The 16115-nt window shown below is 35.5% G+C and overlaps 1 protein-coding gene across 1 annotated transcript in view; it reads right to left on the bottom strand.

The window, feature by feature from the left end:
- Positions 1 to 16115, bottom strand: part of LOC109622845 (gamma-aminobutyric acid receptor subunit beta) — a gene marked incomplete in the record, with an annotated part of 313910 nt that overhangs the window by 14288 nt on the left and 283507 nt on the right. Inside the window, 2 exon segments of the mRNA XM_062854093.1 lie at positions 7842 to 8044; positions 8105 to 8320. Coding sequence (XP_062710077.1) covers positions 7842 to 8044; positions 8105 to 8320 — 419 coding nt within the window.

The following is a 16115-nucleotide window of genomic DNA, read 5'->3' on the forward strand; positions in this document are numbered from 1 at the left end:
AGCACTACATAGATATTCGCTCCTAAAATCTGCATAAAGATTTTCCCAAATCTCAGGATTCGCTTTTATTACGATATCATATATATAAAAGCCCAGAGTTGTCTGTCCTTCCGTCACGCTCTGAAATGTTTCATTGAAATGTTTCACAGAATAAAAGCTTCAATAACCATTGCATTGTAGCATTGTACCTGTGTTGAAATGGTGCATCATTGATTGCATTGCTGCATCGCTGAATTGGTGCATTAGTGCATCATTGCATAGGTGCATCGTTGCATTGTTGCATCGTTGCATTGGTGCATCGCTGAATTGGTCCATCGTTGCATAGGTGCATCGCTGTATTCTTGCATTGGTGTATTGTATTGTTGCATCGATGCATTGTAGTATCGCTATATTGTTGTATCGTTTCATTGATGCATCGCTGCATTTTTGCATTGCTGCATCAATCCAGTAGAAAGATCTAGAAGTTCCATTATTACATGAGCTAGAACCCTACAACAGTCATATATATAGCTTTCCAAAGAAATGCACTATGCTGAGTGAAATATTTCACATATGCATTGATACATAAGCCTTCAAGGAAGCTTCTAGAAATTTTCTTCCCAGGAAAATCTGGGATTTTCTTCATTGGATAAAGAAAATTACTTTTTTTAGAAACGTGGTTAGCCACGTTGGGTCTGCTAATCATCATATATATAAAATCCCAGAGTTATCTGTCTGTCCTTCCGTCACACTTTGAAATGTTTCACTGAAATATTTCACCATTGCTATATCAAGCTTCTAAAAATTTCGAGAACTTTCAGGAAGTTATTGACCTCTTCAGATACAATAATCAAGAGAACATTCTAGAATGTTCTGGAACATCCAAATGCTTAAACTTCCAAGAACTATCTGGAAGTTACTGAAAGTTTCAGAAAAAAATAACGTTCTGGAATGTTGTGGAGTATCTAACTTCTTAAATTTTCGAGATGTGTACTTGGTAGTATACCTTCAGGCGTTTTTCATTTCTAGAACATTCACCCATTCAATGAACAAAAACCCTACAACAGTCGTCTAGGGTTAAAAAGTAAATTCATGATAGAATAAATTCTGGCGCTTCTGATAAGTCAAGTGCTGAGTGAAATGTTTCACATATTTATTGATACACTGGCTTCTGAGAAGAAGCTTCCTCAATTGTTATTCTAGAAGATCCAAGAAACTCCTTGATGATTAAAAATTTTCTTAATTTATGTTAGAACATCAAAAACAATTGCATCAGAATAGGGCTGCATGAAATCAAACAGAGAGTTGTCTATCTGTGCTCCCGCCACGGTTAGCAAAGTTTCACTGAAATATTTCACGTACATATCGCAGCATTGTATGAACTAGAGAAAAAATAATAAGAAGAAAAAGCAAAAAAGGAAGGAAGATGAGGTTTTAAATACTGTTCCAGAACTTTCCACGAGTGCTTGAGATTTTTCTTTTTTTAAGGTTCCAAGCATAATAGGATACATATTCGAAAGTTCTCAGATTGGATAACAATACAGTCAGGTCTTTTTTTACGCGGTTTTCATTTACGCGGCCGCGTTAATGAAAATTCCATACAAAAAAAAATCATCGTCTTATTTTTGCATGATTCGTCGAGAAATGGTGAGACTTTTTTTACGCGGCTTTTTGAATTTTGAACTGAGTTTTATTTTTACGCGGTACGTATCTCCCGCATAAAAAAAACCTGACTGTAAACTTCTACAGCTTGCGGAAGAAGAAAAGCAAGTTTCCAGAACATTCTAGAACACTCTTCGGAGGAATTAATTTAATATGCTTTCTTTTCATAATTTGGAAGTAATTTCCAAAGTTTCCAAAAACAAGAAAAAGAAGATTTTCTAGGATATATTTCGAAGGAATGAAGAGACATGTAAATTGAATGTTCTTGAACTTCTTCCTTTGACTTTAAGAAATTTCTGGAAATTTCATCGGAGAAGAAGATGAAGATACGTATGATTTTGGAATTTTCCAAAACATTGTTAGATGTATAATGCAATCACCAAACATTTTTGAAAAATAACGGAATATTCAGAAGATATCTGTTCCGAATAAGAATGGATTTTAGAAATATTCCTGTGAGGATAAGAACATGAATTCAAAGATTCGTGAACATTTTCGAGCATTCTTCGTAGGAATCAAACCAATAACATACTTGAGTATTTACCACGAAAAATAGCGTATTTAAAAGTTTTCTGTTTGAATTCGGCCAGAAAAAGATAAATATAGTAGTAGAACACTTCAGAGGAATAAATATAGTTTCTTAATAAAGTTGAAGATAAACATAAAACGCATATCAAACATTGAAACATTAAGACATTAAGACAATTTGCTGAATAACGAAAACGTGGCTAGCCACGTAGAGTCAGCTAGTTCTGGAAGAATTTCAGATACTTTGAAAGGTCTTTTTTTTTGGAAAAAATGTTTACAATTACTCAATAAATTCCCAGTACTCACTCTACTAGAAGTTTGCACCAGAGATTTGTTTGAAATGTTCGAAGAATTTCTGCAAAATTTCTTCCGGATTTTTAAATATTTTGTTCTGCAGTAATTTCATCATTTTCGATAAGTTTTTTTTTACGAAGGGAATTCCTCGCAGTATTTAACATTTTAACAATTTAACGGTTCCTGTCGTATAGTAGTATTGCAAATTGGAAAAATCTTTTGAAGCAAAAGAGATTTCACTTGCTGCGTTCCTCGATATTGAAGGAGCGTTTGATAACATGTCTTACATTTCAATGAAGAATGCTATGACAAAACGTGGTTTTGACAGATGCATTGTTGATTGGATTGGGGAAATGTTATCAAAAAGAGAAATATCATCAACCCTTGGCAGCTCTTCCATTAGAGTTAAGGCAATGAAGGGGTGCCCACAAGGAGGCGTGCTATCACCTCTTTTGTGGTCTATGATAGTCGATGATCTCCTTAAAAAATTGGAAGCACAGGGCTTCGAAACAATTGGCTTCGCAGATGATATAGTCATATTAGTTCGTGGTAAATATGACTATGTCATCGCTAACAGAATGCAAACTGCCTTGAATTTAGTCTTTTCGTGGTGCGAAAATGAAGGACTAAATGTAAATCCTTCTAAAACCACGATCGTACCGTTTACGCGTAAGAGAAAAATATCGATCAGCAATTTGAAATTGAAAGGAACTATTTTGGAACTTTCAGATTCAGTCAAGTATCTCGGTGTATATCTTGACAGTAAACTCAACTGGAATCTACATCTTGAGCAGGTAGTTGTAAAAGCTATAAATGCTCTATGGATAACTAAAAAAACATTTGGTAAAAAGTGGGGACTAAAACCGAAAATGATCCATTGGATTTACACGGCGATTGTGAGACCCAGAGTTACTTATGCATCACTGGTCTGGTGGCCGAAAACTAATGAAAGGTTAGCTCAAAAGAAGTTGGAAAAACTTCAAAGGATAGCTACTCTTTCAATTACTGGTGCAATGCGAAGTACTCCTTCTAAAGCGCTAGACACTTTACTATACCTACTTCCATTGCATCACTTTGTTCAATTAGAAGCTGCAAAGAGTCTTTTGAAGCTAAAAAGAACTAAAAACTTCTTTGAAGGTGACCTAAGAGGACACCTCAGTATTCAGAAAACCATTAGTATCAGCTCGTTAGTCACAAGCAATGGTGATTGGATGAGCAGACGATACAATTTTCAACGTTCTTTCCAAGTGATCAATCCTGGGAGAAATATGTGGGAAAATGGTGGCCCACAGCTACAACCAGGATCGATCGTATTTTACACTGATGGTTCTAAATTAAATCATCAAGTTGGTGCAGGAGTCACTGGCCCAGGGATTAACGTATCAATACCTATGGGCAAGTGGCCAACCGTTTTTCAAGCTGAAATTCAAGCTATTTTAGAATGTTGTAATATCTGCTTACGTAGGAATTACAGGCATTCAAAAATTTGCATAATGTCTGATAGTCAAGCAGCTCTAAATGCTTTGAAATCAGCATCATGCACTTCAAAACATGTTTGGGAGTGTATCCAATCACTTAAACAATTAGCTTACCGAAATGAGGTGAAGTTGTTTTGGGTTCCAGGACATTGTGGAATTGAAGGAAACGAGCAAGCCGATATGCTAGCAAGACTTGGGTCGTCTCATCAATTCATAGGTCCTGAACCATTTTGTAGCATATCTGGGTGTTCTCTCAGAATGGAGTTTAAAGCTTGGAAACAGGAAAAATTAAATTCCTATGGGAAAACACCACAATTGCGAGGCAGTCTAAGCGTTTTATAAAGCCAAACGTTGCAAACACTCGCAAAATTCTAGAACTTTCCAAAAAAGATTTCAGTACTTTAACCGGCCTCTTAACAGGTCATTGTCCGAGCCGGAATCATCTGAAGCTAATTGGAAAACTTCAAGATGATGTATGTCGCTTTTGCGGCATAGATATAGAAGACTTGTAACATTTGTTATGCCATTGTCCGGCAATTGTAACTAAAAGAATTAGGTTCTTCGACAAAGGGCTAATAGAACCCTTTGATGTTTGGAGAACAAACCCAATTACGGTGGTTCAATTCATTCGAAGTGTGGCACCGTGTTGGGATACCGCTTCTGGTCAAAGTCTGATTATCACCAATACCAATGGTGATACGTCGACTTGACAAAGCTAAACAAAAATGGGGCATATGTCACAATAGATCTATCAACTGGTCGCAGTGACTTAGATACCCAACAAGGAATAAAAAAAAATAAAAAAATTGCATTAACATTTGAACTTAAAGAATTAGTCGAACTTCATGACGACAGAAAGTTTTTAGTAAAGCTTATAACGTTTCTGTGAAAGTTCTCAAGAGAATTTGATAGCAGAGTATCTTATTTACATGAGAATTAATTGGTGGACTTATAAAAGATCTGACACAACTGCTAGGGAAGCATCTGACGATTTCACAAAACAATTTTCGGCAAAATTCTGAAACTAATAAAATGTTGAAATCAACTTCTGCTATTCCTAGTAAAACTTCTTGTGGAAACTTTTGAACAATTTTTCATATTAAATGTTCAAAAGTTCGATTGTTTTGGGGATAACGATTGTTGGAAGTTTGATTTGTTAGCATAGATTTTTCTTGAAATAATTGAAGTAAATATGACGTTTTTGTGAGTTGACATAAATAAAAGTGTATTTATATGAAAATATTTCAATAATATTTGTAACTTCTCAGGTTCGAATACGGTAAGAAAACGTGAATGTATATAAACAAAAAAAATTAAGTAAATGAAAGGAAAGCTCTTAAAAAGAGAAATTTAGCATAACATGTGAAAAGGGCCTAAGTGCTTTTTGTAAACAAACACGTTTCGATCGCTGTAGGGCCCAACTGTACTCACGAATATCTGCACCCTTTACCGATAGCCCGAAGATTGCACTTTCTGAAACATGTTTGTTTACAAAAAGCACTCAGGCCCTTTTCACATGTTATGCTAGAAACTATATTATGTGTGTTTGAATAAATGGAAGAAGAGCTGTTGTTTTAAGCCCATACTAGTTTTATTCGCACAAGACAAAAAAACTAATCAATTCTGTATGAAATCATGAACACCAATATGTGATGATTAAAAAAATTTTAATGATAATTACATCTAATCAGATATGTATTTATTGTATTTGAAAACGTAATATTTTGAATAAGAATGTAATGTATTACAAAAAATAATACCTACACTGAATGCCGCTTTACGGTGATAAAGACCACAAAAATGTGTTTAAATTTACTATCGGTGCTGAACCCAATCGCGCGCTATTCGTACGGGCGGTTGCACAGGTGCTGCGGTGGAAAGAGACTTTCGCTCACTGTTGAAAACAACTCAAGGCTACTCGACTATGTTTTAACAAAATAGCAAGGTTGGATATAAGAACTATGATACCTTACGTAGATTATGGACAGCGCCTAAGTTGAAATGAATCGCGCAAATATATAGATATTACTTTAAAAAAATGAGATATAAACAGCCTTGCCTCGGCATTATCGTTTTTCTAAGTCTCTTCAATTGCATCTCATGTCCACATAGTTTTTAAAAAATAAGACAACACGCTGCCAGGAAGCGTTTGTGGTGTGATAATCATGTTTTCCAACAGTAAATTTACACACATTTTTGTAGTCTTTATCACCGTAAAGCGGCATTCAGTGTAGGTATTATTATTTATAATACACTACATTCTTATTCAAAATACAAGGTTTTCAAATACAATACATATCTGATAAGATGTAATTATTTTTATGCAATTCTCTATCATAATTTACGTTTTATATAACTCATTTTGGTATCATAATAGCCATTTTTTCCGAACTGGTTCATTATGCAACTGAAATGAGTTGCATAATGAACAATATTTGTATAATGTTCATAATGCAACTCATTTGAGTTGCATTATGGACATTATGCAACTCAAATGGGTTGCATTATGAAAAAATCATTGCATAAAATTTTGTATGAAACTCGTTGCAAAATTCGATTTTTTCAGCACTCTTCGTATTTATCCAACTCGGCAAGCCTCGTTGGATAAATGTACGACTCGTACTGAAAAAATCAACTTTTTGCAACTCGTTACATAAATAACTATTAAAAATTTATAAATGTTCATGATTTTATACAGAATTGATTCATTTTTTTTGTTTTGTGCGATAAAAACTAGTATGTAAAGGGCTTAAAACAACAGCTCTTCTTCCATTTATTCAAACACACATTATATCGTTTCTAGCATAACATGTGAAAAGGGCCTAAGTGCTTTTTGAAAACATGTTTCACATTGGCGTAGCTAGCTTTTTGTTTTCTCTCACTCACTCTCCTAAACAACCTCGAGAAAGAGAAGGATGAAAGAGGGAGCACAGGCCCCCTCTTGCATCCCGCTCTTTCTCATGTTTATTTAGGAGAATGAGTAACAAAAAAGAAAAAGCTAGCTACGCCAATGATATTACCGAAAGTGCAATCTTCGGGCTATCGGTAAAGGGTGCAGATATTCGTGGATACAGTTGGGCCCTACAGCGATCGAAACGTGTTTGTTTACAAAAAGCACTTAGGCCCTTTTCACATGTTATGCTAAATTTCTCTTTTTACGAGCTTTCCTTTCTTTTACTTAATTTTTTTGTTTATATACATTCACGTTTTTCTTACCGTATTTGAACCTGAGAAGTTACAAATATTATTGAAATATTTTCATATAAATACACTTTTATTTATGTCAACTCTCAAAAACGTCATATTTTCTTCAATTATTTCAACAAAAACTATGCTATACAAATCTAATACTCAATGCATTACAATTCTTCAAGAAAATATTTCATCAAAATCGTTAAAAAATGGTTGAGTATTAAATATTTCGATTTTTTCTTTGAATATTGGGCTTTACGCCCTTTAAAAGGGCGTAACTCAAAAATGGGCCCCACGATTTTTTTCAAATTTTGTCCAGACATGCAGGATAGCCATAGAAAACGAACGGTGGGCACCGATTGGATGGAGATTTTTATTTTATAATAACGGTCTGGGGAGCACCGTGATATGGCATCAACATAATAACTACAACGCGCCTCCTTTTCCTTCCAGTATTGCTGTGAAGTTTGTTAGACGGAGTCTCAAGGTATTTCATGGCAATCAAAAGCATAAAATGCCAGGAGGCGATTTGACTTACCCCCAAATGCCTCAAATAATTTTCCACTTACTTACACCTTTATGGATTATTTGTGTGATTAGGAAATTTTGATTTACCACGAGCCAAAAGCATAATTTGATCATGTATCTCGCATTTGCGAGTGTTATACCATGATTCCCTCTAAAGTTAGTACCAGCGCTTGGACCTACCTTGCCCGGGTGTATCAGATGCTGCGGTGCACCCGATTCCTCGTCCGGCCCGCCGCCGCCGCCTCCGCCGCCGGGTGGACCACCGCCGCCGCCCGGTGGGCCACCCCCGCCCCGTCCCCCGTTGATCGTGTTCTCCAGCGTGCCGCCTTTGGAGTGCGCCTTCGGGTCGTGCACCTTAAAGCGGACCTCTTGGAACAGTGGACCTACAATAGAACAACCTCGTGATCCCGCGATATTATGGGGGGGCACATTGGACATAGTACCGCTACGGCTGCCCATCTGCTGCTTCGGCGTGTGCTGGTGGCCGTGGCTGTGCCCGTGACCATGGCCATGGCTGTGATCGCTGACCGGTGGCGGTGGCGGCGGATGGTTGGCGTCCGCCGCCTGTTGCTTTTTCTGCTCAGCGATCTTCTGGATTGCCATGAAGCGCTGCTTGCGCATCTGTATCCGCTTCGCCATATAACCGACGGTGGCGTATTCTAGGGTCGGTTAGAATTATGGGGTTTTATGGGTTTGGAGGGGAATAGAGAAAACTCAGATCAGTATCAAGAAATGGAAGCTTGTCGAGTTCAACAGCGAAACAATACCAAAAACGAGAATTGTGATTCAAACAAACACCTAGGTTTCAGTAAGCACACGCACACACAAATTACAATTACACCAAGATAAGATATCATAATAGAGTGTTATCATAGGTATTAGGTGGTAGTTTGAGTTCGAGCGGTTGATGAGTGGATTGATCGTTTTCACACAATAGCTTCTACTAAACAGTTTCGTATGTTTGGTTAGTTCTGTTTTTTTTTCTGGTTTCTTCCAGTCAACGATCTAACTACTGAGAGAGCTTGAGTGAGCGATGCGATGGATGAAACGGGATGGGATGCACGCGTGTGTGTGTTTCTGTCTATGTTTTAGCTGGGATGCAGAAATTTTCCGCAATTTCCGTCTCGCCCAAAATCAGAAACCGAACAACTCTTCGATCCCCCGTCCTAGTGGGAGGTTCACAAGTTTCGGTTCCGTTTTGAGCGAGATCCTGCCCACACGGGTTCATAGCGTGCGAATGTGGGTGTTTTGGCATGGCTTGGGAGGCGAAATCCCGGAAAATTTCGTTTTTCTTCACCACCCCTCTGCACCAGCCCCAATCTAGCCGCAGCGAAGGCGTGGGGGGAGCGAGGGGTCCATTTTGCTTAACTCGTACGTAAGTGGCCCTGATTGATGAGTGGCTGATGACGGGTGGATGGGGGTGCTGCAGTTCAGTATGTCTGATACGATGAGAGAGTGATGAGAAATTCGATAAATTCATCAAATCAACTAAAAGTAACGCTATTGTTCACCACCACGTGCCGTATTGCTTATTGGTTATTTCTCATTCGGTTCCCTTTACTTCTCATTTATCGGAATGGTTTCCACTATTCTTGGCTTGCTTGCTTGCACATTTGGCTTCGTCAGCGCATATTTCCTATCTCTACGCGATTGCCTGGCGGTCTACGAATGGTGTTGTCGGTTGGCGGGTGCCCAGGAGGGAGAGCTGATGTTCTCCTTAAATACTAAGCTTGCTGTCTCTGCTGTCTAAAGGCTATTGTTACTAGAGTGTTTTTTGATTAGTTTGCTGCTTATCAAAGATGAACGAAAGTGTTTGTTTGTGCTAGAGAAAAAGTTACTTTAATTGGGCGCTTTTGCAGCAAAGTGCTTGTATGTTGTTGGTCAAAGAGGAGAAAATGATTGTACTTTAATTACTTTTTGGGGAGAAAGAGAGTAGAACGGGAGGAAAAGAAGATTGCAATCTGTTTTTGGGAGTGTTTTGAATGGATTGACTTCTTCCCATTATTTTTGAATTTGATTTTACTTTTCGGGTGCATTAAAGTTAAGCTTAGTGCTGGTGAAAATGGGTTATAAAGTGTTTCGTTTGTGTTCTTCTTTCCCTTTGCTTTTTTTACTTTGATTGCTTTTTTTAGCTGGAAGTTGTATTCAATAAATTCATCCGATTGTAGTAATGCTGGATGCAGCGAAGTACCATCAAAGATTGAGTGCGATATATGAATTTTGAATTACCACGTTACCAGGTTTTAATTTATAATCAACTTATTCTAAATTATGGCTTTTCTTGTCCATTAGGGCACTACGTAAAAAAAAGAAAAATTTGCGAGAGAAGTCATTACTTAGAATATTATATTTAGAGGTAGCCAATAAATATTCAATTCGCAAAACATATATTTGCTGAAATAGCTAAAATAGGTCATCCACTCAAGGGATTTTAGCACAGAAAATGATTAAAAATCCGATTTAAGTTGCATTAATCAATGAAGAAATCCCATTTGCTTTAAAATCCCAACGTAAAACAAAGAAGCTGTCGTATAGAACTACAGATTGATTTAATTTTGTTGTCTCTCAAGACGAGCCAAGACTTAATTAAGACTAGATTGACTCAAAAAGGTTTTTTTTGCTTAAAAATTTTATGTCAAAAAATATAAGACAAGCAGATTAAGATTTTAGTATTTTTATTGTGTTTGAAAGGCAACTTTTTATGATTTATGTGATGAGCCCATGACCTTACGACAGATAACAATTCATGTTTTATTAGTTTTATGATAACTTGGTCAAAACATCGCTTAGTTTTGTTGGTTTGGACCCAAATTCAGTTAAGCGCAATTATTTTTATCGATGGGTAATAGTCGGGGATTTTTTTTATTATCGTACAAATTGGGCCGAAGGATCCCTGATTTTCATGAAACTTTTTCCACAGGCATGAGCCCTGAATAAAAAAATGGGAAAAACTCAGGGTTGCCTATTTTCCTGGAAATCTCAGGTGGAATTTTTTTGTTTTCCCCTGACACTTACTTTAGAAAAATAATAATTCAAGAACGAAGCATCGTAGAAACATAGTTATTTTTAATGCAAATGAAAGCAGATTTTCTCAGAAATAAAAATAAATATGAACTGGAAAAAGTTTTCCACGAAATTTTTCCAGTTGAGAAAATTCTTTAAGAAAATTCGGAAAAAACTATGCCCGAATTCGCGGAAAATTCTCAAAAAATTATTTTTGAGTAGTTTATTCTATAAGCTTCAATCGCTGAAATTTATGGAAAGCACTTATTTTTCTTTCCTGGGTTATGGCCAATTTTGTGAAAAATGACCATGTACGCATATATATTAAAAATCACCATTTCATAAAATTGGCCATAACTCAGGAACTAAAAAAAGTGCATTCCAAAAATTTCAGCGATCAAAGTTTATGAAATTACATTTTCAAAAATATGTTTTTGAAAATCTGGCGCGAGTTCGGGCATAGTTTTTCCGGCTTATCTTTATGAATTTTCTCAACGATGAAAAATTTTGTGAAAACTTTTTCCACTTCATATTTTTTGGATTTTTGAGCAAATTTGCTTTGATTTTCTAAAAAAAACTTTGTTTCTACGATGCTTCGTTCTTGAGTAATGATTTTTCAAAATAGTGTCAGGGGAAAACAAAAACTTTCCAAGTGAGTTTTCCGGGAAAATAGGCGACCCTGAATTTTTACATTTTTTTTTGTTCATATATAGGGCTCATGGCCTGTGGAAAAAGTTTCATGAAAATCTAAGACCCTTCGGCCCAAACCCATACGGTAATAAAAAAATTCCCAGTTTCATTATTCGCTCCAAGTAAAATTGAGATACTACATTAAACTTTTTTGAAATAAGAACATTCGAACGAAGGCTAGTAGTTTTCAAATATTCTTTCAGCTATCTCTAGACACATCTTCTTAAATTTGAGCAATTACTCTTATGTGAGAACAGATTGGAAAAGGAGATATATACAGGGGCTAGACAACATGATCGGGACAGGCAAAATTTTCACTTTTTTTAGAAAATGTTCAACTGGCTATAACTTTTCGAAAAGTGCATAACATATTCTAATTTTTTTACTAAAAGTTTATCAACTAGTTGTGTATCAGTGGTACAAATTTGGATAAGATTGGACTATTGTACAAGAAGTTAGAAAAATTCTAGAAAAAATCGATACCCGCCTTTGAGTTGTAATATCTCCGGATTCATTGAACCGAATGCAATTAAATTTTGGGCATTGATAATGAGCTTTGAAAAACGTTTGACCTAACTTGAAATTATTAATAAGAAAAAAGTAGCAATTTCATTTATTTTTTATTTTTTCAGCGATTTTGTCTATTTTTAATATGCATCCCATAACTTTTTTCAATTATTTCCTGGTTATTTTGTTGATTTCCTTCAGAACATATTAATATTTAAGTCAATTATTGGAGTTTGAATGCACTATAATTTCTATCTCGATTTTTTGACGATGTTAAGATTTGGGATAATTTGGTCATGATTTAATTTTCTTTCGTGTTTTTTCCCTGTTGCTAATGCTCAAAATTTCACTGTATTCGGTTCAATGAATTCGGAAGTCTTCCGTTATCCATTTTGTATTACATACAAGGGAGCTTTGAGACGAAAGTTTGAAATACACTTTTGGTTTTTTAAGAGAAAAGCCTCTGGAGGAGCAAAAGTAATATCCGTTATTAATTCTAGAAGAATATTAAAAAAAAATCACCGCTTGAGTTGGTTTTTGTGAAGTTATAGAATCAATGTGACTTTGTATTTGTATAAAGTATTACGGTATGTTTGACGAAATAAATAAATAAATAAATAAATTTAATTTCATGCGGAAGAGTTTTTAAATAATTTCATTGTTAAAGATACAGTAAAAATCCTTGAACATGCTATACCAGTGTTGATTTGTTCAAAATAAAGGGATTTGAATCAAGAATATTGAACGAATGTTCAAAAATTTTGCATGCCTACAAAAAATTTAAATTACAAAAAATGTGCGTTAATGTTGGGAAATTCCGCTTTAAAATACATAGGTAAATCTTTAAATTTTTTTCAAGAAAAAAAATCCACTGAATTTTAAAGCAATTCTTGAAAATACAAAAGTGCCATTTTTGAGCAACGCTTTATTCATTGTACCGTACCTCCAAATCACGTTTTCTATAAAATTCGCACTCTTGTAATTGGAATGGTTTTAAATTTACAGTCACAGGTGATTGGATCGCTGAAAACTCTTTCCAAGTTCACGTGTTTTGTAGATTTTTATTTTGTAACGTTCTTTCCATTCAACCTTATTTTCAATAATAATAAACATTTTCCAAATATCGTCAGAATTTCAAACTGTGAAGATATAATAGAAGACCCGACAAGAAAAGACCAACTCAGCTTCGATCCAAAGCATTCTGAACATTTCCAACTACTTTCCGATACACTCTTTCGATTTTTTTTTCGAAATAGAAAATACACATTTGAAAATACACTTGGAGTAATTACTGCAAGAAATCTCATTGAGTTTCTGGAAAAATAAACCAGAGACATAACCTCAAAGTTTTCGCTTTATTGAAAGTGCTAAATTATATTTAAAGAAAATCTTCAAAAGTATGAAATTTTTCTTTTTTTTATTGAGCATTTTCATCCTAAAACACGATTTTGTTTTTCCATTATTGACTCGATATTTTTCAATTTGAATGAGATTTTGTTCATGCGCTGGATTTCGTGGATGATTTATTTTTGCTACAACAGGTTAAAAAGGTCATATAAGTAAAACCTATTTTTTTCTTCATAAATTTATGACTCTAAAACGGTTTGTTGGATTGAAATGATGTCTTCGAAGATGTTTGAAGATATTGGAAGGACTTTTAGAAAAAAAAAATACACTGTGAGTAATATTCATCGCAAATCTATGTTAGTTGGCATACAATAGGCTCCTAAAACCCTATCTAGATTTTAGGTTGAACCACAAAACATGATCCGATAGTACGTATTTTCTGATTTTTTTGACGTTTTTATTGGCCGTGGTTAAAAATATATAATTTTAATTTTTTAAATCTTTTGTCCCGCCCCTAGTTTATAACTCATACATTGAGTGATTTTTCCAACCGTATATGTCAGATAGGAACCTTTTTCAAAACCCAGTACGAAAAATGTCGAATTCCATCGCGTCAAGGTCGACCTCAAATGTCAAACTAGAACTATTTACCATTTTACTTATTTTGGATTTTCTCATCATTCTTTAATTTTTCAAGTTAGGGAAAAGTACAGTTCCGATTAAAATATCGTGCTTGATCGTATTATTCAATTAAAGCAGGATTTCGTCTTTAATTTTAGGACCCTATTATAGATTTTCTAGAAAACTTTATTCTTAGATATTTAAATTATTTTTCTTTAGAAAGTTGACTTCCACCCTCAACATCTGCCAAGTAGCCCAGCATAGTCAAATGCTTCTAAAAATGTTTTCTCCAGTTTTTATTTTTCTTTGACTTGAAAAACAAGCAAAAGGAAACAAGATCTGAGATTCTTAATATCATAAATAGATTTACGTGCAATTTAATATAATGGAAAAACTAAGTATTATATTTTTTCCTATATCCTACCATACTTAGGTTACAACACATTTAAAACATAAACAATTGGAAAAATGTATAGGACTTATGTTATTCGAGATTTTTTACTGCTTTACAGTTTTTATCATAAAAGTATATTTTTTCTCAGATGGAATTTTCAGAACGTCACGAACTAATGTCCTTTTGTTTCAATTTTTTGAACACGCTGTAATTTAAGTATGAACGAATCTATTTTTGATATAAAAATAACGTTGTGGTTGTTTTAAAAATCGATGAAAAACTTAACAAAAAAAAAAGAAAAAAAACGTAAAAAGCATTTGACTATCCTGGACAACTGGTAACCCAGAGGTTCCCAACTGCATAACGGCTGCTCATGCGATGAATATTTTATTAGACTTTTCTGGAAGATTCAAGTGTTTATTTTTTTTTTCGTATAACATTCCAAGAACTATATGCCCTTTGATATATTTTGATTCGTTATGTTGGAGTTAAGAAGTGGTCGAGTATAGATGTTCGTATAGTACTGTTAGCAAATAGATTTCAATCTTTGATGTCACTTCATTGCATACCTGAAAAGAAACGGATTAACGGTAATAGTGCTACTTTGAGGGTTCTCTTAGGCAAGATTTTTGGTCGCACTTTTTATAGCAAATTCAAAACTTTTATAGCAAGTGAACAGAAAAAAATGTATTTAGTTGCAAACAGTGTGAGTAAAGGGGAGAGAAACAGAGTGGTTGTGAGGTATCGAAACTATACGAAATAAGCGAAATGTTGGCGCGCATTTTTTTTGTTGTTGTTGTTGTCATTGGTTCATTTCAGCGTTTTAGAGCAGAGGGAGGGGTTCTGCTTTGGTTCCCTCGCGTGAACCAAAGTTAGTTTCAAGATGAATTTATCGAATTTTTCTCTTGGGTGTTTGCGGGTCTGTGTCTGTTCGAGCCAACTTCTCTTGCTTTGTGTGAGTGTTTTCGCGGATTTTTTTTTTGGAAAAAAAATCATTATTTTTTTTCTGATCGGGTTGGTTCTCGAAAGTGACAGAGAAAGAGAAGGTGTGAGAAAAAAGGGGTGACAGTTACAATTGTTAGTTTGTTGTTGCTGATACATGGCATTGATATGTTACTCGAGCGCGCTATTCTGACCTAATCTCACGTTAACGTTTTCCGAGCGTGAGTGTGAGTACTGTGGGCGGTAATCTCAGTCAAAAGTGAGACCCATCGAGCTGTTTTTATTTCCTCTCTACAACATTAGTGCGATTCGTTTACTACCATCAGGTCATAGTGCTGATTATGGGATCGTGAAGTACTGAATCGTTTTCGTTTTGCTTTATTATTTCTTTTGCACTTGAGTTTAGTGTGACAGTGAATGAAAGATATCGAAAGTGTGAGTGAGTGGGTGGAAAGCTCGATTCTTAGCTCGCGAATGCTATACAATTGAATCTCAACTCCTTTTCTATGAGGGTGATTGGTGAGTTCTGGTTTTATTTTTACTCGGGATCTTATTGCCTATGCGTTTCGTCTGACTTTGAAAAAGCTTGGGTCTTCCGGTTGTTTTTTCGTATCGTTCAGACTTGCTTTTGGATAGCGTTGGGAATTTTCATGCTACGCTGCTCTTGAACATTCGTCATGGACACTCTCGGACCCCGGACAAGGGTCTTAACACTTGTTATTTTGATGGCGGCAAGCGTGATGCATTCTTGTAAAGGCGGAAAGCTGATCAAAAATTAAATCATGCAAGACTAATTTTTGGAACAGCTTTCTCTGGCACTCTTCTATGGCTCGACAGGCGTTGGGACCCCTTGCGGACCGGAGGACTCCGAGAAGCGGCATCAGTAGCATGAAAATTCCCAAGTTGTTCTTCTTTTTTTTGGTGCCTCAACAAACTTCTAAGTACATGGA

Source organism: Aedes albopictus, chromosome 2, assembly GCF_035046485.1.
Source record: "Aedes albopictus strain Foshan chromosome 2, AalbF5, whole genome shotgun sequence".
NCBI lineage: Eukaryota > Metazoa > Arthropoda > Insecta > Diptera > Culicidae > Aedes > Aedes albopictus.